General features: G+C 52.0%; 1 protein-coding gene across 2 annotated transcripts in view; it reads right to left on the reverse strand.

Annotated features, from left to right (window-relative positions):
* Positions 1-281: 281 nt before the first annotated feature.
* LOC121357170 (microtubule-associated protein 4-like) overlaps positions 282-23788 on the reverse strand; it is a 61430-nt gene continuing 37923 nt past the window's right edge. For both annotated transcript variants that reach the window (XM_041474230.1, XM_041474229.1), the window contains exons 3-5: positions 14800-15050; positions 6275-6340; positions 282-3133 (exon numbers count right to left, since the gene is read on the reverse strand). In XM_041474230.1, coding sequence (XP_041330164.1) covers positions 3126-3133; positions 6275-6340; positions 14800-15040 — 315 coding nt within the window. In that variant the 5' untranslated portion in view covers positions 15041-15050 and the 3' untranslated portion in view covers positions 282-3125. The remainder of the gene's footprint in view (positions 3134-6274; positions 6341-14799; positions 15051-23788) is intronic.

Genomic DNA, 23788 nt, shown 5'->3' on the forward strand with positions numbered 1-23788 from the left:
ACCACTGAGTGTGACCATCCACCCACCGAGTGCTCCACCCAGCAAGTCCCTGTCCCCCGGCTTGGGGACAAGGATGTGGTGTGGGACAGAGTGGAACACGGCACAACATCCCTGCCTTTGAGGGACAACCTCTGCCAGGCGGCCAAGGATTCCAGCTGCAGCCACATCCCCTTTTCCAGCAGTGCCTCCAGAGCAGCAGAGCCAGCCCATGCCCTGCAGGAATCAGCCCTGGCTGGCAGCAGGACCCCAGAGACTCCCAGCACAGAACAACTCGGCAGGGGTTAGTTTGAGATGTTTATTAGGGACATTTATTGCACAGCAGTTACAGCTTCACATCGTACAGAGCATCGGAGTTCACAACTCAGCAGCAGCAGAGACAACACAAGGTGTGCAAGCACAGGGTGTTAGAGCACAGCACAGGTACAGCAGCAGCTCCAGGGCTGCAGGAGAGCAGGAGATCTGAGCACAGACCACTCCTGTGCCCCCCTGCTCCTGGGGCTGCACAGGACACCCTCACCCAGCTCCCACAGGGATGTTTCCAGGAGGGACAGAAGCTCCAGCACTCTGCACAGACCCCCCATTCCCTACATCCCCTGGGATCCCACCCCAGCACACCCAGAGCTCGGGGTCAGTGCTGCAGGAGCATCACCCAGCCCCCCGTGCCCAGAGCCCCCCGTGCCCAGAGCCCCCTGCACATCAGTGACCCCACGGCACTACAAACGAGTGGGAGGGAGCATGGGGTGGCAGGGGATGGGTGATCCATGTTTGCAGCAGGGACAGCCAAACCCTGGGCTGGAGGAGCTGCCCCTGCCCTGCTGGGCCCCCCCAGCCCCATCCCACCCACGGGGGTCCCAGGATGGGCAGCTGCTCCCAAACTCCTCTGCCCACCTCACTCTGCCTACAAGTCCCACTAGCCAAGACCTTAAAGCATTGCTGCCTTTCATTAAAGTAAAATATCTGTGGGAGTGGGCAAAGTCTCATATTCAGGTACCTGAAACCTTCCATAATTCAATCTGAAAATATTCCATATTTCCATATTTCAACCTGAAATTTCCTTCCTTACTTCTACGGTTTTTGGGAAGGAGTATGACACCAAGGCCACTCCCTAAGGCAGGAATTTGGGGCTGGCTGCTTTCCTTCATAATCCCAGTTATGACAAGGGCTGGGACCCCAAAATGCACCCCTCAGACACCAGTCTTATTTATTCTCTACTTCTAGGGCACAAGAGTTAAGCCCACTTAAGGCAAAAGGTGAAAAAGAACAATTGAGGAGCCAAGTTAAACTGATGCTGCCTTGCTTCAAAATCACATTAAAAAAAAAAAAAAAAAAAAAAGCTATGAAAAGGTCTTTGAAAAGAAAGCCAAGAAGGCAAGAATCTCCTTTTATGGCCACAGACACCAAAAAGCCAAAGAAAGCAGATGAAGGACTCACAGGTTGGAACTGATCTCAGGTCTTTCCCAACTTGAATGATGCTGTGAAATTCATGGGGTGGGAAGAAGAGCCCAGTTTGGGGCACTGGGAGCCTCCAGGACCTGGGGTTTGCCCAGAAACAACAACTGTGCACCAGGGAGGAGAAACCCCTAAGGGAGGGGGCACAGAGGGGTAAACTGGCACCAAAATGGGGAGAGAAGTGCCAGGTCCTGCCCCAGAGCAGCGGCCAGGCCGTGACTCAGCGCTGGCACTGCCACCCCGCCGGGAGCACGCGAGGTCTCACTGGGGACAAACAGCAGAGCAAGGCTGGGGGAGATGCCCAAAGCTGCTCTGCTGGCTCTGGCACAGCCCTGGCACTGCCCATTCCAGCTGGGAGAGCCCTCAGTCCTGCCTGCAGCAGGTGGGTGCCACGGGGCAGCTGCCCTCGCCACAAGGAAATGCCATTTTTGGGCAGGTGAAGCTCTTAGCTCTTGTTTTGGGCAGCTCAGCCTCAACCTGCATTTGGGTTCAGTTAAATCCCTTCCATCAGGTGCTGCAGGCCAAGTACCCTGAGCTGCAGCAGAGGATTCTCCTCACCCAACACATCCCTCGCCTCCCAAGCCAGGCTGAGCCTGCCCCAGGTTAAACCCTGCTTTCTCTCTCTAATTATCTCCTCCTTTCATGATTTGTTTCATCTATTAATGGAAAAAATGAGCACTTTTGTCTTTGGAAAGCTTTGCACCTCTGTGGGGCAGTGGGAATCCCACTGGACAGGCTCCTGTAGCTCTGGTTTAGGTTAAACCAGGCCTGCTCCTTCTGGTGCTGCTGGAATCTGTCAGGATTATTTCAGCACAATATCACATCTCAGTGCTTCTGTTTCCCCCAGTGTTAGCAGGGACAGATTATTTCTCATGGCAGGTAAAATTCCATCCAAGGCTGTCATTCCCCACAGGAAGCCAGAGGTGTGAAGTTAAAAAAGGCAATTTCCTTCCTTACTTCCAGGGTTTTTGGGAAGGAGTGTGACAGCAAAGCCACTCCCTAAGGCAGGAATTTGGGGCTGGCTGCTTTCCTTCATACTCCCCAGTTATGGCAAGGCTTGGACCCCAAAATGCACCCCTCAGACACCAGAGCTGATCCACCTGTACCTCAGGACAATTGGTTTTTCCTGATCTGTTTCTCAAGTCTACCAAGTGCTGAAATGATGTGAACCACCCAAGAAAACAACACTGTTACAGACCAGAACCCCATGGGAGAGGGTTTCGAAGCAGCAAGGAGCAAGGCAGGTATCTAAAAGGCTGTGGTGAGTGTGGGGAGAAGGGAAGGGAGCTGCAGTCATGGTGGACCCATCCACTATGGAAGCACAAGTGGAAATTTCAAACCTTCTCTTATCGAGCACCATGAAAAACGGAGAGAAATTAAATTTAAAGGTGATCAAAGCAAAAATGGAGCTGTGGTCGTGATTTCAAAGCAGAGGCACAGTGCAGTTCCAAACCAGGGTGCACTTTTGTGCTTACACAGAGAGAGGAAGGTTTCAACAAGCACTGCAGAGCACAGGGAGGAGGAGCAGGATGGAGCCACCCTTTGGTTCTTCTACAGCCAAGTCCCAGGAGGTAAAGCAAGAGCTCTGTAAAATGCTGCAGATTTTAGAAGTGTAATGGCAGGTAGAAAAGGACACTGGTCTCGTGTCAGTGGCAGCCCCAGTGTTAGGAGACAGTCTAGGCTTCTAGGAGGAGAAAATAGAAGAGAGGAAAAGAAGTAGGAGAGGGAAAGGGGATGGGGAAGGGGGCAAGAAAGCGCAAGTGATTAGTAAACATCACCATGGAGCAGCACTGCTCAACACCAACACCCGTCAGGGCAGCCAGGAGATCTGCCACAAGCCAGGTCACACACACACAGCTCTGCTCCCAGGGGGCTGCAGGGCTGTCCTTGTCACCACACAGAGCCACCAGGGCAGGGCCGGGCCACCAGCAGCGACAGGCACGGGGAGCACACCTCAGGAGCACAGTCTGCACTGAACACTGAGCATTTCTGGGAGCCACAGAGCTGCCAGCAGGCTGGCTGCAGGGAAGGCCCAGCCAGGGGAAGTATGAGCATCCAGCAGGAACACTTCCCCAGGGAGCTTCTCACCTGCCAGCAAGAGCATGGACAGCATCTTGGGCAAGAGGCACGTCCAGATCAACCATCTGACCATCCTTGATGGATTTCTTTCCAGAAATTTGGTTGGGTTTTATTTTTAAATATGTATTTCCTTTGAACTCTAGGCAAATATCCTGCAATGAAGAGTTGCAAATTGCAAATCACTACACGTGAATTCTTGGTTCCAATGCTGGTTTGACTAAGCCCTCCCTGACCTTGGCGTGGTGGAGGTGAGCAGTGAGCTGCCTGCCCCAGCAGGGATTCCAGAGCACCACTGAATCCCCTGCTCCCTGTTCCCAGCCCTGCATCCCTGGGAATGCTGCTCCAGCCTCTCCATTTCTCCTTTTAAGGAAGAGCAGGATCAGCAGCAGGATTCCAGGGATGTGCCCAGCACCCAGAGCTCCCCTCTGCAGTTCCCAAAACCAAACCCCACAGGGCCACGTTGTGCTCTGCCCTGCCCAGCACCGAGCCCTTGGCAGGGTCTCCCTGCCCAAAGCCTGGCCTAAGCACAGCCCTGAGCAGGGCTTTGAGCACAGCCCTGCCAAGAGAAAAGAATCCAGAGCTGGATGGAGGATCTGGCCCGAGCTGGAGAGGTTTGGGTCCCTGCCAGCTGCTGCACTCAGGGTGCCTGGGAGTGCCAAGGAGTGCCAGGAGCTGGGGCCTGGCTGATGCCAGCTCTGCAGACACACCCCACAGGGCTGCAGAGATGCTGCATGTAATAAAACAAGGTCAATCATCACCCTGTTTGATGTGATGAGTGAAGGAAACCATCCAGCAGTGCTTCCTGAGCTCCAGCCCAGAGAGATCCACATTTGGATGTGCAAACAGCTGAACTATCCCTTTTCCTTGGAGTGCTTCAAAACCAACTTCAACCCAGCTCTGCTTTTAAAAGCTTTTAACCAGCTTTTAACACTGTTTTTTGTAGCAGAAAGCTGGTTTGCCTGAGCACCACCTGCCTCAGTCCTCTCCTGGCTGCTCCTGGGATTCCACATCCCTAAGAATCATTCCAGCTTCCAGACACAGGGAATGGATCCTGCTGAGAACAAAGCCCCAGCAGCAGAGGTGGTTCAGGGATGCAGGCTTGGGGCAGCAGCACCTCTGCAGTGTGGGAGCCATTGGCCAGCTCTGCACCCTGCAGTGCCTGCTGGAAATTCAGCATTCCTCCCTCCTCTGCCACGGAGAGCCAGGACATGGCAGGCACTGCACAAGGAAGGGGGCAGGGACAGAGGCCATGAAGGAATCGTGTCATGCAGAGCTTGTGTTACTCTGGCAAACCTAATTAAGTTGATGGCCACAGCTCCTCATCCTGACACCCTGCTCTGCCACTTTGATGTCGCTTTTAGACAGACTTGAACAAGAGAAGAAAAAAAATCAACTCTACCCCACAAAGAGGGAACATATTAATAAATTAAAAAGCTCCAGACACATAAAAGTATCTTTGATCAAAGTTGTTAACATTTAGTGTGAAGAGTTAAACCTCCACAAAGCAAGAGTGAGGCAAATAACAAAGAATTTTTTAAACAGAAGGCAGAAGCTCAATACAAAAATCCTGATGCCTTTAATTATTCAGACCATAAATCTGATTGCATTTCTATCTCCTTTAGTTAGAAGTATTAAACAAGAGGGAGGGAATATCCTTAGGAGGGTTCAGAAGTATTCTTAATTTCAGTTTATACTGAATTACAGAAGATGCACAACTTCCTTTTGACCAGCTTTCCAATGGCAAATGAAGCACAAAGATCAATTCTTCTATTCCCATCCTCACTAAGGACATGAAACTCACTCACACTAAACCAAACTCTAAAATCCTGAAGGTAATTATAGCAAAGAGGTGCTTTAATTCAGCCCCATCTCCCAAATGCTCATCATTATTTCCTGAACTGGTTTTTAGCTCGGGGCTGCTCCTCTGGATGAGGAGGGATAACTCTGGGAGCACCCAGCCAGCCTCACAAAGATCTGGAGCTGGGATCATCCCCAGGGAGACCAAGGGAAGTCCTCACCCAGGCCAGGATGACAGCTGACTCTGGAATATTCCATCCCAAGAAAACAGAGGCCCCCACAAGCAGAGCCCTTGTGACAGAAGGGAACAGATGGAGTTTGGTGGGAACCCCAATTCCCAGGCAGAGAGGCTCAGGGGAAGGGAAGCAGAGCTCACTATCGACTGTGACTAAAACAGGACCAGCCCAGCACCTCAGCCTGACTGGAAGGGCCCTTTCTTTTCCAGGTTCTGCACAAGCCTGAAACGTTCATCCAGTTCCATCACAAGCTCCTGGCAGTCAGAACTACCCTGGTGCCATGGAGAAAGGTCCCAAAGGCTCGGTGTCACCTGTGCCACTGCTGGAGCAGGTGTGGGGACGTGCCCATGGAGGGGAGGCTTGGGCTGGAGGACACTGCTGGGTCATGGCAGAGAGTAACAACTGCTCCAAAGGATGGGGATGTGGGAAAGCACCACTGTGGGTCACAGGGGAAGTCACAGGACAGGGGACAGTTCAGCTGTGGGTATTATGGCTCTCCAAAGCCATTTTTATCAGCTGCCTTGCCCACGGATAGAGAACAGCACACCTTCAGAACAAGGTTCTACCCAAAGGAGCCTTTTAAACCCCAAAGAAACTGAAGCTCTGTTTTGTTGCCCATTGTTTGAGAGCTCTTTAAAGCCCAGGCCAGCCCCTGGGAGGAGTGAGGAGTGCAGAGCAGAGGATGTGGCCCAGGGCAGAGCTGCAGCACGTACCTGTGTGGTGGTCCTGCAGCCCGTGGTCACCGTTCTCCACCACCATCGTCCCCGAGGCTGAGGAATCTGCAAGGGACCAGCACAGGGGTTAACACTGCATGGAACTCATCCCAACCCAGACCCTGCAAACACCTCTGTGCAACTGCACAATCACTGAGGCTGGAAAAGAGCTCCAAGACAGAGCCCAAGCTGTGATGGATGCCCACCTTGTCACCTGGTGGTGATCCTAAAACCAGCAGAAGAAATTATCAATTCCAGCCCTGAGCACTCACAGAATCCCAGGATCACTGAGGTTGGAAAAGCCCTCTGGGATCATCACACCCAGTTTGTGCCTGATCCCCTCCTTGTCCCCAGCCCAGAGCACTGAGTGCCACCTCCAGGAATTCCTCCAGGGATGGACACTCCAAACCTCCCTGGGCAGCCCCTGCCAAGGCCTGGGGAGAAATTTCCATGCAGAAATTCCTCCTGAAACACCAAATATTGCTAAAGCAGGGATCGGGGGAGGTTTAGAGGAGGGTGGTCAGGGTGGGACATCACCAATTCCAAAAACCAGCACAGAAAATCCTTATCACTGTGAGACTGAGTCCACCTTGTTCTGACAATGACAGCCGAAATTTTAACCAGCACCAGGATTTACAGACTGAACTTGGGAAACTTGGCAGCAGTGGACAAGAGGAACAGTTGGCAGCTGCAGGAGGGTCCATTTAGATGATATAAAAGTAGTTTTATACAATGAGGGTGGGCAGGCCCTGGCACAGGTGCCAGAGCAGCTGTGCTGCCCCTGGATCCCTGGCAGTGCCCAAGGCCAGAGCTTGGAGCAGCCTAGGACAGTGGGAGGTGTCCCTGCCATGGCAGGGTGGCACTGGATGATCCTTACAGCTCCCTCCACCCCAAACCACTCTGGGTTCTGTGACTTTATGACCCTGAGCAGTTTTAGGGAAGCAGAACAAGCAGCACCAGCTGTCCCTGGGCCCTCAGCTCTGCTGACAGTCAGGAAATGCTCATTTTATAAATAATAAAGGTTTCTCCCGAAGAGACACACACTCAGTCACCTGGAGCTGCTGCTGGCCCCTCCTGAGCCCCAGTTTTGTAACAGCAGGGCTGAAGCCAGCCCTCAGCAAAGCAAAAGGAAAAGTATTTCCAGCTCCACCCCTGGCTCATCCTGGCGTTCTGCAAAAATTCCCCATGGATTGCCAGTTTAAGGACAAACACACAGCTCCATCCTCCTGGAGGAGCTGGGAGCAGCACAGGGATCCCTGGACCTGCTCCTCAGCAGCTCCACAGCCCAGCTGGGCACTGGAACAGGGCAATGGCCTGAAACTGGGAGAGGTCCTGGATCCCCTGAAATCAGAGTCAGTGTGGTTTAAACAACACTGAGTCACAGCTGCCCAAAGGCACAGGAGGAGTACCAGGGTCCTGCAGTGAGACCCCTGAGGAATTCCATGGAATTCCATGCAGGAGCTGCTGAACCCCCTGGGAGCTCAGCCCAGCTGCAGGAGCCACACATTTTCTTAAGCCCTGTAGAATCATGGAACCTCCTGAGTGGGAAGGAAGCCACAAGGACCATCCAAGTCCAGCTCCTGGCCCTGCAGAGGAAGCCCCAGGACTGCCCCCATGATCACATCCTGCTTCCCTTTCTCTCTGAGCTGCTCCTTACACCTTGCACAGGCAATTGAGCTGCTGGGATGTTCCATAGTGTGGAGGAAGTTCTCCATGGAAAGGGTGCTCAGGCCTTGGAAGGGACTCCCAGGGAGGTTTGGAGTGCCCATCCCTGGAGGTGTCCCAGGAGGGGCTGGAGGTGGCACTCAGTGCCCACAAGGTGGGCACTGGGCACAGGCTGGAATTTCCCAAACTGGGCTGGGAGGGCTTTTCCAGCCTCAGTGACTCTGGTGGCACCACCATTACTGATGTATTAAACCCAGACTCAACCTGACCACAAATGTGGCTGAACCCCTCCAGAGTGGGTTCCCACAGGAGCAGAAGGATCAGAAATGTCATGGCTCTCCCTGGGAAGGACACAGAGCAGGTAAAATGGTTCCCTTTACAGATTCAGCTTTTTGGGAAGACAAGCTTTCAGAAAAATCAGGTCAAATCACACCAACCCCAGCCAGCACGAGTGGTAGTTATTTTTAAGTCTCTGAAGGTCAGTGCCTTTGGAGCAAATCAATCTGAGTTTGGTTTGCTGAAGCCCCAGTGTGAAAGCACCCAGCAACCTGCCCAGGGCCAGGGCTCCTCCCCTCATATTCTAAATTGCATAAACCCAAAACCATGTCAAGATGTTGTAACTACCTAATCCTCATCAGAATCACAAGATAGTATTTGCATCTGGCTCGTGGATCAAAGGATTGTTTTTATATAAACAAATTTCAGGCAGCGCTGGCTAAACCGATAATCTGGAGCAAATGGGCAGTGCCAGCAGCAGCCCCTAATCCCAGGGGAGCACAGGGGACAGCACCACGGCCAGCACGTCCCCAGCAGCACTGCAGCCTGCTCAGGCACACCTGGGGGCTCTGGGGGTCAGCACTGCAGCTTTTATCACTCGCTGTCAGAGAGGAAAACGTGAGTGAAAACACTGAGGGACGGAGTGTGAGCCTGCTGGTGACTCTGAAACAAGGAGTGCAATCTCCTTCCATTCATTCCTTTAAATATTCTGCCTCAAAAGCACCTGCAGAGCTGCCCCAGAGCCAGCAGCACAGGGACCTGGAGCTGCTGCAGGGCTGGAGCCAGGCTGCATCCCTGTGAATGTGGCACCTGGGGACAAGGTCAGTCATGGCCTTGGCACTACTGGGGATGGTTGGACTCCATGGTCTCTGAGGGCTTTTCCAACCTCAGCAATTCCCTGATTCTGTGGATAAAACCCAAGAGGAACCAGTGGTGCCCAGGGTCACCAGGCCCCCACCACTGCCCAGGCTGTCCCCAGCAGAGACTGGCAGCTCCTGGCCATCTCTCCCAGCTCATACTGGGCAGGATGCTCTGTACTGTGGGATATCCCTCTGGCCAGGTGGGATCAGCTCTCCTGGCCATGCCTCCCACCTTCCTGGCACCTGCTCCCTGGCTGAGCCTGGCAAATCAAAACCTCCTTGATCCAGAGCAGGCAGGGCTCAGGAACATCCAACCCACCCGTGTGTTATCAACACCATTCTCACACCCAGCTCCCAACACAGCACTGCCCCAGCCAATGGAGAAAATCAACTCCATCCCAGCCCAGAGCAGGACAAGCCCCTCCAAAAATTCCTGTATTCAGGGTTAAAACTCACCAAGGAGTCTGTGAGCAGTGCAAGAATGCAGAACACAGGGACTGAGCACGAGGCCACGTCCCAGCACAGGGCTGCCCTTTGCTCTGTGCTCAGTTCCTCACCACAAACACAATTCCTGATTTCAGGTCCCTTCCAACCCAAACCAGTCTGGGGTTCTGTGATGGAACAACTGGGGGGCAGGAATGGGTCTGGACAGACTTTGAGAGGGAAAAGGTTTAATGTCTCATCTGAGACAAAAATGCAAATATCATCATCTGCTGCTCTGTCTTTGATCCCTCTGGGCTGTGTGGAACGTTCTCCATCCCCCCTTTCATACGTGACCAAGTGTCTGAACTGCCTTTGGCTAAAGCAAATCCTGCTGCAAGAAAGGCACGTATTCCCCAGGTGGGAAGGGAGGGAAAAGCAAAAGGAACCGAGGTCTGGCCTGGGGTTTCAGCTCTGCAGCTGTGGGACAGAGGGCAGCAGTGCCAGCAGAGCCACCTCGTGGTGACACCTCGCTCCCAGAGCCACCGCTGGGATTGATTCAAGCAAAGCAAGCCCGTCCCTCCTGGCAGGCAGGGTCTGAGTCCTGCAGGGTTCAATCCCATGGGAATGGGGCCCCCGGAGCCCCCCCAGCCCCTGGGGAGGGGCAATAAACCCCGGGGCTCAAGGACAGCTTAACACATGAAATAAAATAATGGAATTATAATAGTCAAAAGAGAGAGGGGAATTGCTCAGCCTGGAGAAAAGGGGGCTCAGGGGGGACCTTGTGGCTCTGCACAGCTCCTGCCAGGAGGGGACAGCCGGGGGGTCGGGCTGTGCTCCAGGGAACAGGGACAGGAGCAGAGGGAACGGCCTCAGGCTGGGCCAGGGCAGCTCAGGGTGGAAATTGGGAAAATTCCTTGCTGGAAGGGGCTGTCCAGATGTGGCACAGCTGCCCAGGACATAGTGCAGTCCCCATCCCCGCAGGGATTTAACATCCCTGTGAATGTGGCACCTGGGGACAAGGTCAGTCATGGCCTTGGCACTACTGGGGATGGTTGGACTCCATGGTCTCTGAGGGCTTTTCCAACCTCAGCAATTCCCTGATTCTGTGGATAAAACCCAAGAGGAACCAGTGGTGCCCAGGGTCACCAGGCCCCCACCACTGCCCAGGCTGTCCCCAGCAGAGACTGGCAGCTCCTGGCCATCTCTCCCAGCTCATACTGGGCAGGATGCTCTGTACTGTGGGATATCCCTCTGGCCAGGTGGGATCAGCTCTCCTGGCCATGCCTCCCACCTTCCTGGCACCTGCTCCCTGGCTGAGCCTGGCAAATCAAAACCTCCTTGATCCAGAGCAGGCAGGGCTCAGGAACATCCAACCCACCCGTGTGTTATCAACACCATTCTCACACCCAGCTCCCAACACAGCACTGCCCCAGCCAATGGAGAAAATCAACTCCATCCCAGCCCAGAGCAGGACAAGCCCCTCCAAAAATTCCTGTATTCAGGGTTAAAACTCACCAAGGAGTCTGTGAGCAGTGCAAGAATGCAGAACACAGGGACTGAGCACGAGGCCACGTCCCAGCACAGGGCTGCCCTTTGCTCTGTGCTCAGTTCCTCACCACAAACACAATTCCTCACCACAAACACAATTCCCCACCAGAAACCATCAGCGCAGAGAAAATCCTGCTCCTCACCTCAACTGAAACATTCCCCTGGAGCTCTGCTGCACATCATTAAACCCCAGTGTTTTCCTTTCCCTTGGAACTGCTCCCACCTGAAATCCTTTCCTTCACCCCATCACATCAGCACCTGAATGAAACTGCTGCTGCAGCCTCCAGCACTTTCCTGGAAGCTCCAGAGGATCCTGAGAGCCTTGGAATTGCTAAGGAAAGCAGGCAGCACACACCCCTTGCTGTTATGTAAGGCCCACGAGGTCATAAGGGGATTATCCCAGAATGTGCCAAATTACCACGTCCAGCCAGGTGTGAGGAAGAGTAAGCCCATTCCTCCCTGGTATTTCAGGAGTTAACATTATTAAAGCTCTGTTCCAGGATAGATTTATAGGTGACCAAATGACTGCTCATCACAGGTCCCTGCTCTTCTCCAGCCCTCTGCACTCACCCAGCCCAGGCTGGGGCCCAGCTCAACATTAAACTCGCCTCATCTGGCTCCTGGGTTTAGGAAAAAAGTAAAAGAAAACCCTGGAGCAGAGCTGGAGCAGCTAAAGCCTGACAGGATGGAGGATTAAACCTCTTCTGACTGGGGAAAGACAATCTCAGGAGCACAGACCATGATGTCAGAACACATTTGTGCCTTTTAACATAAATAAATGAACAAGTGGAGGCTGGAGAGCCTGAGCTCTGCAGGCTGCTCCTCTCCCTCAGGGAAGCCAGGCTGTCTGGAGCCAGGGACATGGAACTCTCTCTGCTATTGCCCAAAAACTTGGTGTTACACTCAAACATGGAACTGCAACACCAAGACCCCCTTAGGACCCTGTAAATCTCACCCAGAGCTCATTTATTCTGGAGCCTCAACAAAGGAAGCTCATTCACTTTACTATCTTTTTAAACAGTTACAAATCTTCAATAAATTTCATGGAAGAAAGAGGTATCTGTTTTTCCCTGCAGTGCTGATATCCCACACTTCTATTCCAACTCCACACCCACAATCCCAGTTCTGTCATTCCATTTTGGAAGCTTCTCCACAGCCCCAGGCCAGTGCAGTGTTCTCTTGGGGGTCAGGGCCTGGCAGCACAGAAATCTGGAATTCTCAGCAGCCAGGGCTCCAACAGGTATCCTCAGCAGTTCAGGGAAAAACAAGTAAGAGAAATGAAGACTTTCCAGGACCAAACCCTGAGCCTGGTCCGTGGTAACTGACCCTGTTTTAGGCTCAGTCCTTCCCTGCTGGTCCAAGGTGGGAGAGCTGAACAGCTCCACTCAGGGCAACTTCTCCATCTCCTCAGCAGGGTCTCGTTTGCCTCTTGCCAAAGATTTAGATCATGCTCCTGACTGCTCTCCAGCTCTCCCAAAAAAGGGAAAAACCTATCTCCAAAGCAAGAGTAAGAAACTGCATCCCCCTCTTGCCACGGAGGAGGAAACGAGTCTGCTCAGGCAGCCCCATGATGGGTGTGCAGAGAGGGGAGAGGAGGGGCTGGAAAAGCCAGGAGACCCCAGAATCCCTGAGTCAGAGGTTGGAAAAGCCCTCCCAGATCCTAGCTGTGCCCAATGTCCAGAGCTCTCAGTGCCACCTCCAGCCCCTCCTGGGACACCTCCAGGGATGGGCACTCCAAAGCTCCCTGGGCAGCTCATGCCAATATTTAATAACCCTTTCCATGAAGGAATTCATCCTGAAATTCTCTTCTTTCCCTCAGTATTTGTGCCTGAGCTCTGCCCACAGGACCCAGCCTTTCTCTCACAGAGTTTTAATTACTGAGCAAAGCCAAAAGGCCTCGTTACCCCCAGCCCAAGGTCCTGGAGTCATGTGGAATACCGAGTTGGGATAGTGATGCCCTAAAAACCAGAAAGCTAAAACTCCAGGTATCAACAGCAATGTGCAGGGATACACAGCTGGCAGGTCACACTGAAGGACCTTGTATCTTACACCAACATTGTGTCATGATTTTAGCACTGAGAAATCCTGGTGCTGAGATGGTTTAGGACCTGCAACTTCTACAACAAGGGATTGCTTTAAAATATCCTCAAATCATACACAAGGTGTTAACAAGTCCTTGTGTTTCTCTGCTTCTGCACACAAAAATAGAAATTAAATAAATAATACACACGTTCCAAGTTTTATAATAATCCCTTTGCCCACTGCCATCCCTCCTGCTCCTTTGGTGCCATTTAATAACTGTGTCAACATGGAAAATTCAAGGTTACATTTTCTGTATTACAAGGCACCTAATGCACTGGTAATCAAAGCAAATAAATGCCTTGAACAGAGCAGAATTCCCCATGCTGTGGTCCTGGAGGTTCTGTTTATTCTGAGGAATCACATCCCACCTTCCTCAACACTGATGAGCAGCAGCATTAAAGCAAAAAAGAAAAAAGAAACCTTCTTCTGAAGGAAGTCATCAGGTTACCAAAGGTTTTCCTTTTCTACACAGCACAGATCAAGGCCACAAAACAAATGAAATTATTAAGGAACTGCTGGTCCCAGTGACAATTCCCAGCTGGGCAGGGAGGGAAGAGCACACAAGCAAAAGAGCAATAATTTAAATTGTTCACTGGGAAAGAAACTCATTGCATGACCCCCAAATCTCACCCTTTCCCCTTTCACACAAGGAAGCATCTGTTTAAAACTCTCCTTTTCCCAAAGAATTTCTGATAAAGCTCTTAACATGAATAAATTGGTGATGTCCCACCTCAGACTCCTGGGGCAGCTCTGGGGTCCCCAGGTCCAGGACAGACCCTGAGGGGCTGGAGGGTGTCCAGGGAAGGGAATGGAGCTGGGAAGGGGCTGGAACTCCTGAGGGAGCTGGGAAGGGGCTCAGCCTGGAGAAAAGGGGGATCAGGGGGGCCCTTGTGGCTCTGCACAACTCCTGCCAGGAGGGGACAGCCGGGGGGATTTGGGATCTTATCCCAGGGGACAGGGACAGGAGGAGAGGGAACGGCCTCAGGCTGGGCCAGGGCAGGCTCAGGTGGGATATTGGGAATATTCCTCCCTGGAAAAGTCTGTCCAGCCCTGGCCCAGCTGCCCAGGGCAGTGGTGGAGTCCTCATTGCTGCAGGGATGTGACATCCATGTGGATGTGGCACTTGGGGACACGGGTCAGGGCTGGCCTTGGCAGTGCTGGGGGAGCCACTGGGTTTGATGATCTCCAAGATCTTTTCCAACCTTAATGATTCCATAATTCTAAATATCAGCTGGGCTGGAAACTGTTCAGCAGCAACAGCAGAGGCAGTAGCAGTTTTGGTACTGTGCACACAACCAGCAGAGCCAAAAGAAATCCAAGTAAATAAAGCCTTGGGTCAGAACCATGGGAATGAGCTGTTAAACATCTGGGAGATGATGAAGATTCCCATCTTCCAGCTCATCATCCACCTTTCCTGCTCAGATCTGCCATCCCCCAGAGTGGTGGCACCTTGCACAGCTCTGCTACTTTGGGACACTGTGGAGCCTGGCACCACAGAATTTGCTCAGTGCTTCCTCTGAGAGCCCCAAAAGCCCCCAGCCCCAGCTATGAATGTAAAGCACAGCCTCTCCTGTGGCCCAGCAGGGAGAGGCTGCTTCACACAACAAACAGGGCTCGACCTCAGTCTTGGCTTTTGCAATGTGCCAGTTTTGGGACACTCGGGACACTTACGTTCCACGGCAATTCCGTCCACGTGGCCTTTGCTTTTGGGCTCCTGGCCGCCAGGCCTGGCCTCGTCCTCGTCATCCAGCAGGGGCACGTAGTCTGTCTTGTCCACGGTCTCCCCCACCACGTCGTCGAACTTCTCGGCCTCCAGCGAGGCGATGAAGTCCCTCTTCACCTCCGGCTCCACGTCGGGCGGCGGCTCCGTCAGAGCGTCGGCCAGGCTCAGGGTGTGGTCCAGGTCAGCCATGCCTGAGCACCTGCAACCCGCCCAGGGACACAGAGAGAGCTCCATCAGACATCAGGCACGTCCCCTGTGCCTGTACACCAAACGTTTGGGCAGTGCTCAGTGATTCCCAGATGTTTCTAACCCCCCATGTCCCCTGTGCCTTCACACCAAACATCTCTGCAGTGCTCAGTGATTCCCAGATGGTTCTAACCCCCCATGTCCCCTGTGCCTTCACACCAAACATCTCTGCAGTGCTCAGTGATTCCCAGATGGTTCTAAACCCCCCCAATGGATCAGAAATAAACTGGGATCATCTAAAGCGGGTTTAGCCTCGTGGATGTGACATTTCATGGGGTCTCTCATCAGAAGCTTGAATAACAAAGGTAAAGAGTAACCCCCAGCACCTGGGCAGGGCAGCCGTGGTGTGACATTGGCCTGCCCCAGATCTGGAGTTAATGACACCCCTCAGCAGCACAAACACAAATGACGCAAGGGAATTTAGTGCTGGGCTTGACTCCACCCAGCCTCCCCTATGGAGATTAGGATTTTACATAATCTCTGATGTATACTTCAGTGCTGCTCCTGATCCCTCCCAGAGGGTCCTGCAGCACATCCATGTCCTCAGCAAACCTTGCTAATCCCAGCAAACCCCCTCCAGCCTTGGGATTTGGGAGGGAAAGTGACGTTTTAATAATGTTCACATGAAAAAAATACAGCAAAGTGCACACGTAGGCATTATATCCACAGCTATGAACTGGAAACAGAGGAGAAGTAATCACCAGTTATCCCTCCCTGATTTGCATCTCTGTGTTCAATTTATTCCTGGCACCAAGCTGAAAAAATACACCTGAACTGAGTCACCTCCAGCCTTCGGGTTGGCACAACACACGCCCATCACCAATTCTTTACTTTTTCACTTTTCAGCCTTTTGAAGCCATCCTTGGGAACACGAGCCAACAAAAGCTGTTGGAATGTTCAGAAAGGCTTTGTCCCCTGTCCCTCTCCAGCTCTCTGGAGGTCCTGAAGGGGCTCTGAGCTCTCCCTGCATTTCCCCTCGTCCAGGTGAACATTCCCAGCTCTCCCAGCCCAGCTCCAGCCTCTCCTTAGGAAAACCAGGAGCTGCTGACACAGAGCTGCAGCCACAGGAACACAAGGGACACTTGTTGTGCTGGGTCAGGAGGGGTGACCCAAGTGGCCACTGTGCAGCAGCCCAGGCCTGCTGCCTTCCATGGGGAGGCAGAACACAGATCCTCTTGTTCCCAAAAAACAAAGGCTCCTACTCCTTGAACTCCGGGAAATTCTGTGTCAGCACTGCAGGGCCAGCACATACCTACAGGCTCCAGCCTCACATTCCTTGGGAACAATGGGGTCCCACTGACAGTGGTGTTTCTGTCCTTCCTGGCAAGTCTATTATGGAAAATAATTCAGTTCAAGCTCTTCTTTTCCATTCTTTGAACAATGGAAGGTCAGGCTTGCAGGCAGACCACACTCCAGGCAGCAAGTGCAGTTCTTGGTGGTTTAGATAAAGCCCTGAATCACAGCTTGGAAATCCAGAGGTGAAAAGTTTGGAGCTCTTCACCCACCGTGCAGGGTCACAGTTGAATGAATTATGGTCAGTTAAAAAAATTTTAAAAATTATATTTAAATGAAAGAGGTTTATCAAAAAGGTTTCTTTCAGAGTTCCTGACTATTTTAAGACAAACCATCATCCAGATGTGCACACAACTGGCTGCATCACCCTGTAGGGAGCACCAGGCAGGGAAGGCACTTCCAGAAGTTTAATCCCTGCACTGACCAGGCTCCTTCAAGGAACAAATGGGGCTCAGACAAAGTCAGTTGTTCAGGCACATCCTCCTTTGTTTTCAGCTCACAAGTGAACTGATGGCTTTAGGTCACTGAGCCTCCATGTGCAGCGATGAACATTTAATCATCTTCTGAAAATGTCATTTAGCATCAGAAGGAAAAACAATATTTACATTTCCCAACAAGCTGCATCATGAGCACAGAGTGACTGAGGCTGGAAAAGTCCCCTGAGCCCACCCAGCCCAGCCATTCCCCCAGCACTGCCAAGGCCACCACCAACCCATGTCCCCAAGTGCCACATCCACAGGGTTTTTTAATCTCTTCACCGATGGGGACTCCAGCACTGCCCAGGGGAGCTGTGCCAGGGCTGGACAGCCTTTTTGGGGAAGGAATTTTCCCAATATCCAACCTAAACCTCCTCTGGCCCAGCTGGAAGCTGTTTCCCCCTGTCCTGTGGAAGAGCTGCCATAAAATATGTGGCATTTGGGGGGCTTGTGGCACTGACAGTGCTGCTAGCTCAGGTCTGCACAGGAACTAGGACACTGGAGTGATCTACTTTATAGGGAAAAACAATAATGAGGCTATGCAGCCTTATCAGCAGGACATTTCCTTGTCCATATTTAGCTAAATAGGGAGTGTAGAAATGAGGCATAAAAATAAACCAGTGTACCTAAGAAAAGCCATTTAAAATACAGCACTGGTGTTCCAGACACACAGGAGCACCTGGCACAGACTGCAGGGATCCCTCAGCCCAGGTGGCCTCCAAGGACAGCCACAACCCCTGGGAATTGCTCCTTTTCCCTCTCTGGTGTTACAGCAGCCAAATTCCCAGATTCCCGGGGCCTGTCTGCTAACTAAGGCAAGAGGAAAATGAGGATATTGCAGGGATTGTGCCCAAGGGTAGAGAGCAAATCCTGGAGCATATTCATGTGTTGAGCAGCTTAGAGAGACAGATGCTTCCCACCCCATTTCCACCCATACAGAACACAGCTGCCTGGGAAGCATTAAAGAATCCTCAGCAAGATGCACCTCAATCCCCTGCCTCCACAGCTCTGAAATCAGACATCAACAGAGCACAGGGAAGATGAATTCTGGCATCAACCTTGGGATGAAAGAGAACAACTGAGGAGTGACAGAGATTTCTGAAGGCAGAGGTTTAAGAATGCACTGAAATTCCTTCCTGGAAAGGTGGTCGGGCTCTTTATTCAGGGAACTCACTGAACCTCAGGGAGGTTTGGAGTGCCCATCCCTGGAGGTGTCCAGGAACACCTGGAGGTGGCACTCACCTGCCCATCCCTGGAGGTGTCCAGGAACACCTGGAGGTGGCACTCAGAGCTCTGAGCTGGGGACAAGGTGAGGATGGGGCACAGCTGGGACTCTGTGGGCTGGGAGGGCTTTTCCAGCCCCAGGGATTGTGAAACATTCTTCAGCTGCCCAGGTCCTCGTGGCTGTTAATCAGCAGAGGGAGTGGAGCAGCCATGGGTGACACCAACGTGACTGCAGGTTTGTAGCCAGGACAGCCTCCAAGGACAGCCCAGCCCTGCCTGACAAGAGCAAAGGGAGGAGTGTGCTCCAAGGAAAGGTGTGGAAGGAGCAGAACAGCCCTGCCACAGTGACAGCACAGGCAAGGAGAAGGGCTTTCCTGCAGCCACACATTCCAGGAAACCTTCAAATCACCCCAAAGCAAAGCCCTCCTATTCCTTCAACTCACACGTTATTTTTACACAGGAGGTTGTTTAGATCTCCCCTGTTCCAGGCACAGCTGATCTGTTACACCCAGGGTTTGCTCCATCTGCTCTTCTCCAGCTCAGAATCTCTGTGTACTTACTCAGTGAGTAACCTGTTTGTTGGGATGAATAAAATCCATCTCTCCTCAGCTAATCTGAATGATTCAGCAGGGTTATTTTAACCCCTTACCCTCCATCCTGGTGTCTTGCTCCAAAGAGCTCCAGCTCTTCAATGGATTTTAATCCCAGCTGCCCCATCCCTGGAAGTGTCCCAGACTGGTTTGGATTGGGAAGGACATGGAACCCCATCCAGTGCCACCCCTGCCATGGGCAGGGACACCTTCCACTGTCCCAGGGTGCTGCCAGGCCTGTCCAGCCTGGCCTGGGACACTGCCAGGGATGCTGGAGCATCAAAAACTTCTCAGGGTGTCGAGAACTTCTCCTCAGCAACTTCCTCACCCAGGATTTACTTCAAATGACCCCCTGGAACACCTTCCCAGATCCACCACCCCCTGGAAAAGGAGGCAAACCAAAGCCTGCACGAGCCACAGCCTCCAGCTTCCCATCCAGGGAAGAGCAGAATTTCTTTCCTCAACTTTGAGCTTCCATTTTGCAGCTTCCCTGCTTGCTCTGTTGTGTTCCTGCCTCCGGGCACGCACAGGCTTGGAATTTCAAGTTATGATCAGTCTGACCCAGATTTTGTGTTCTTGTCTGAAGTCAGAGAAAGAGGAGGGCTGGCACAGGGATGCTGCCCAAAAACCCAAACCTGAAAGCCTGTAAAGTGTCCAAACACAACCACACTCAGTGTGGAACACTGCCTGACCTCCCTGGCACTCCTGGCACAGGGAATGCTGGTTTTGGTTTTCCCACAGGAGCACACCCAGGGACCTGAAGATGCCTTGTGCAGGCTGACCTAGAACACAGGCTGGACAGAGTTCCAGAATAAAGCAGGGATTGATTCCAAGGATCTCCTCCATGGATGCACCTTGGGCAGCACAAGAGCCCAGCCAGGGCTGCACCCAGGATGAACCCAAATGGTCCCAAAATGCACGAGCGCTCCCGGGGTCTCTCCCTGGGATCAGCTCTGCTCCATGTGCACATTGCAGTTCATTGTCCAATTCCAGCTCAGCCCCTGCACTCCCATCCTGCTTGTTTTTCTCTCTCCAGCCCACGGGGTTTGTGCTCTTGGGCTGAGATTTGGATCATTTGTCCTTGGTGCCCAGCTGGAGCAGGAATTGTTTTGTCTCCCTGCTCTGTGCACAGAGCTCACCATGCCCTGATGTGAAGCTCAGACCCACACACTAAAGCAGCACAGAATCTGAAAATAGAAAAGCTAAACCTGAGGCCTCACTGACAGCCCTGCAGTGACAGTGACACAGCATTCCAGCCCCAGAGCCCTGCCAGGCTCCATCCATGGCTCCATCCTGCTCCAAACAGGCTGGGCCCAGCCCCTGGCCCAGCACCTTCCTGCCAGAGGGAAGAGAAACCTGCTCCCATCCAGGAGGAACAGGGAAGGAACACCTCCTCACTTTTGCTGGTTTAAAGGAGACCCTGATGCCCAGATTTATGAGAAGCACATCCATTATTCCATCAGACCCACTTGCTCCTTTAAAATTAGCTCCTAACTCCATCCCGAATTAAATGCCTGGCTGGGAGGAACAGGGACAGCTCGGTCATAATTCCCATTTCTCCTGGGTAAGTCAGGTTGCTTTTCTTAGCTGGAGCTGTTGGGAGCACTCAGCCGTGGCTGCTGAGGCGTGAGGAAACAGGAGAGCAGAGATCTGCAGAGTCATCCTCCTCCCAGAGCCCTGGAATCCATGGAAAGATTTCTGCATCCATCCTCCCAGAGGAGAGGACACAGCGACCGCCTGGGCCGCTGACGTTCCTCACATTCCCTGGCTGGGCACAAAAATCTGGGACCCAATCTGTGCATTTTTTATATTTTGGCACAGTCTAAACCAATGGGATTCACTTATTTATTGTTTTAAAGTGAAACACAGCAAGAGCTCTGCTTTGTGGCTGTTTCTGGAGTCACAGGAAATCCCACAGATCACCAGAAGCTTCTTAGAGGCAGAGAGATGGAGGCTGAGAGATCTTTAATAAAATCTTCCCAACGCTTAAAATCACACTCAGCTCAACTGCTGGAAAAACCAGCCTCAGAAAGGGTGACCTGGATCCCAGAATTCTATCCAGGAATCAGCTCCCCAAGGAGTCCCTGATGGGCAGGTGCCACCCCTGGCAGAGGGAAGGTCTCCAGTTTTTGGGATGCTCCAGACCTGCTGCACCAGCCCAAGCACCCAATGGCATCATCAAACCAGGATTAATTAGGAGATTCCAGATATTTCCACAGCAAAATCAAACCAAACTTCAGCTTGGAGGTGCTGCTGAGACCAGAATGAGCTGGCAGCTTCCTCAGAGCTCCTGGGAGGGCAGACAGGGAGGCAGCACATCAAATATTCCTGATTTCTAGTGCACGTTTGGAATTCCAGCAAATGAGGATTTCAGGGAGAGTCACAGAGCCACCTTCTCCTTCAGACAACCCAGAAATACAGCAAGGGATTTTCCAGCTATTATTTATAGGTTTAAATGACTGCTGCCCTCCTGTGTGAGAGACAAGAGATGAGGCAGGAGCAGAGGAGGCACATTTGGGGACAAAGAGAGCAGGTTTGGATACAAAGGGGGCAGGTTTGGGGCATTTGATGATTTTAAGCTCGGACTCCTAAAACAGACAAAGCACTTGCAGAGTTGTTTCCCTTCCCAGCACAAACTCCCCGAGACTTCTGGCTCACTTTAATTTCTCAGAATAAATTCAGTCAGCCCCAGAGCCTCCAGGCTGCTACAGAAAAGCCAGAAATGCACAAGTAAAGGGAAAACAGTTCCTACTATTGCCTGCACAAGGGAACACAAGGACAACAGGAGACAGCACTCAGGAATCCCAGATTCTCCCTTGCAGGGCCTTAAGGGGCTCCAGGAGAGCTGGAGAGGGACTGGGGACAGGGATGGAGGGACAGGACACAGGGAATGGCTCCCACTGCCAGAGGGCAGGGATGGATGGGACATTGGGAACTGGGAATTCCTGGCTGGGAGGGTGGGGAGGGGCTGGGATGGAATTCCCAGAGCAGCTGTGGCTGCCCCTGGATCCCTGGCAGTGCCCAAGGCCAGGCTGGACAGGGCTTGGAGCAGCCTGGCACAGTGGAAGTGTCCCTGCCATGGCAGGGGTGGCACTGGATGATCCTTGAGGTTCTTTCCAGCCCAAAGCAGTCTGGGATTCCAGGGCTGTAACCATGAAATAGCTCTGAAGGCTTCATGCAGACCTCAGTCACTTCCACAATCCCTGTATGGCCACACAGCAGACAGTAAACAGGAAGTTTTAAGTTCTCACTTCAGATGGGTTTAATGAAGTCTCAGCATGACCCCAAAGCTGAGGCAGAATTTCAGCCCTGATTGCTTCCTCCACGTCTGGCATCTCCCTCCTTCCACTTCTGGGGTCAGGAACAACCTCTCCCACCTGGGCCTTCCACCACGGGGAAATCTGAGGCTCCTCAAGGGAGTCCATCAATTGGAGGGTTTCATTCCTTAGGGATTCTGAGCCATTTCTCTGTTTCAAGCATTGTTTTTGCTGTTATTGGTACTGCAAATAAACCCAATTTGCTGCATCCGAGTCCTTAATGATGATTTCTGCTCCATGATCAGGAACATTCTCATCAGCTCATTTCCCTTAGGAAAGCACTGATAAAGCCATTGAGCTGTGCCTTCCCCATCATCAATTATTCAGATGCCACATGAATTAGCAGAGGCAGGCAGCAGACAACTCCAGCATTCCTGCCTCGCTGGGAATGTTAAAAAGATTCTCTCCATTTCTGGAGATTTGAGGAAACTTCTATTTTCTCCCTGCCTCGCAGCCACTCGTGGCTTGGAGAGCTTCAATTTCATGGAATGATGAAGTCTCCAAGGACAAGCAGGCAGAAATCCCACTCCAGCCAAAGGCAAGTTGTAAAACAAGCTGCTCTCTCTATATGTGGAGCTCCTACTCACTGTCAGCTCAAAGCCATTACTGAAGGTGGCCTGAAGGCTGCCAGACCAGCATTTCCCAGCTTTGCCAAAGCAGCTCCCACCTGCTCTTTTTAAATGTGGATATTCATTCATACTAAAATTATCTGTATTTGATTCAACAAAAAAAAAAAAGGAACATTTTTTCTTTCAAGTACAGGGACTTCAAGGGAAGTGCAGGACCAGAAGGGCACCCAGGGGAGGCAACAGCAACCAGGATGACTCAAGGCTACTGGAGTTCAACTGTGGTGTGGTTGATATGGGGGTGTCAGTCAAAGGATGGGAGTCTGTGACAGACTCTGTGAAACTGCAGAGTGCATCTCCCAGGAATGGGAATGTCACACAATCCAGGCACTGGAGGAAGGAAAAGCTCCCAGCACCCATAAAAACTGCACATGCTGTAATAAAAAGGGTTGGAAGCCTTCTGGAAATGGAGTGTGTTGCTTTGTATTGTCTCTGTCTCAACTACAACGTGCAGGACCAGAAGGGCACCCAGGGGAGGCAACAGCAACCAGGATGACTCAAGGCTACTGGAGTTCAACTGTGGTGTGGTTGATATGGGGGTGTCAGTCAAAGGATGGGAGTCTGTGACAGACTCTGTGAAACTGCAGAGTGCATCTCCCAGGAATGGGAATGTCACACAATCCAGGCACTGGAGGAAGGAAAAGCTCCCAGCACCCATAAAAACTGCACATGCTGTAATAAAAAGGGTTGGAAGCCTTCTGGAAATGGAGTGTGTTGCTTTGTATTGCCTCTGTCTCAACTACAAGAGTTTCCCTCTCTCACAGCACAGCTGCCTGGAGAGGACTGATGCCATCATTGCCAGGTGTGATGGAAGGTTCCAGGTCTCCACACAAAGGAGACCACACTGTGGCCAGGGCTGTTATTGGCAGAGGAAAGGGAACAGAGAAATAAATACCAGTACTTCAGGACTTCGAGGAATTCCAGTGGTGGGTAACATGAATATTACATGTTCCTGATTAACATTATTTTCAACTCAGTAAAAGCAGTTTAAAAATAAAGTCTACATTCTGCACTCATGCAAAACAGAAGTAATTAGCTGGAGTGAGATCTGTGTCAAAGATCAAGGCAGAAGGAATATCCAAATGCAAGAGAACCGGGGAGAATTCCTGTTTGAGCGTGTCTGAATACACACACACACCCCCGTGTGTGTGCAGGTACCTGTGTC

This window comes from Pyrgilauda ruficollis, unplaced genomic scaffold (assembly GCF_017590135.1).
Source record: "Pyrgilauda ruficollis isolate IOZ18807 unplaced genomic scaffold, ASM1759013v1 scaffold319, whole genome shotgun sequence".
In the NCBI taxonomy this organism is placed as follows: Eukaryota; Metazoa; Chordata; class Aves; order Passeriformes; family Passeridae; genus Pyrgilauda; species Pyrgilauda ruficollis.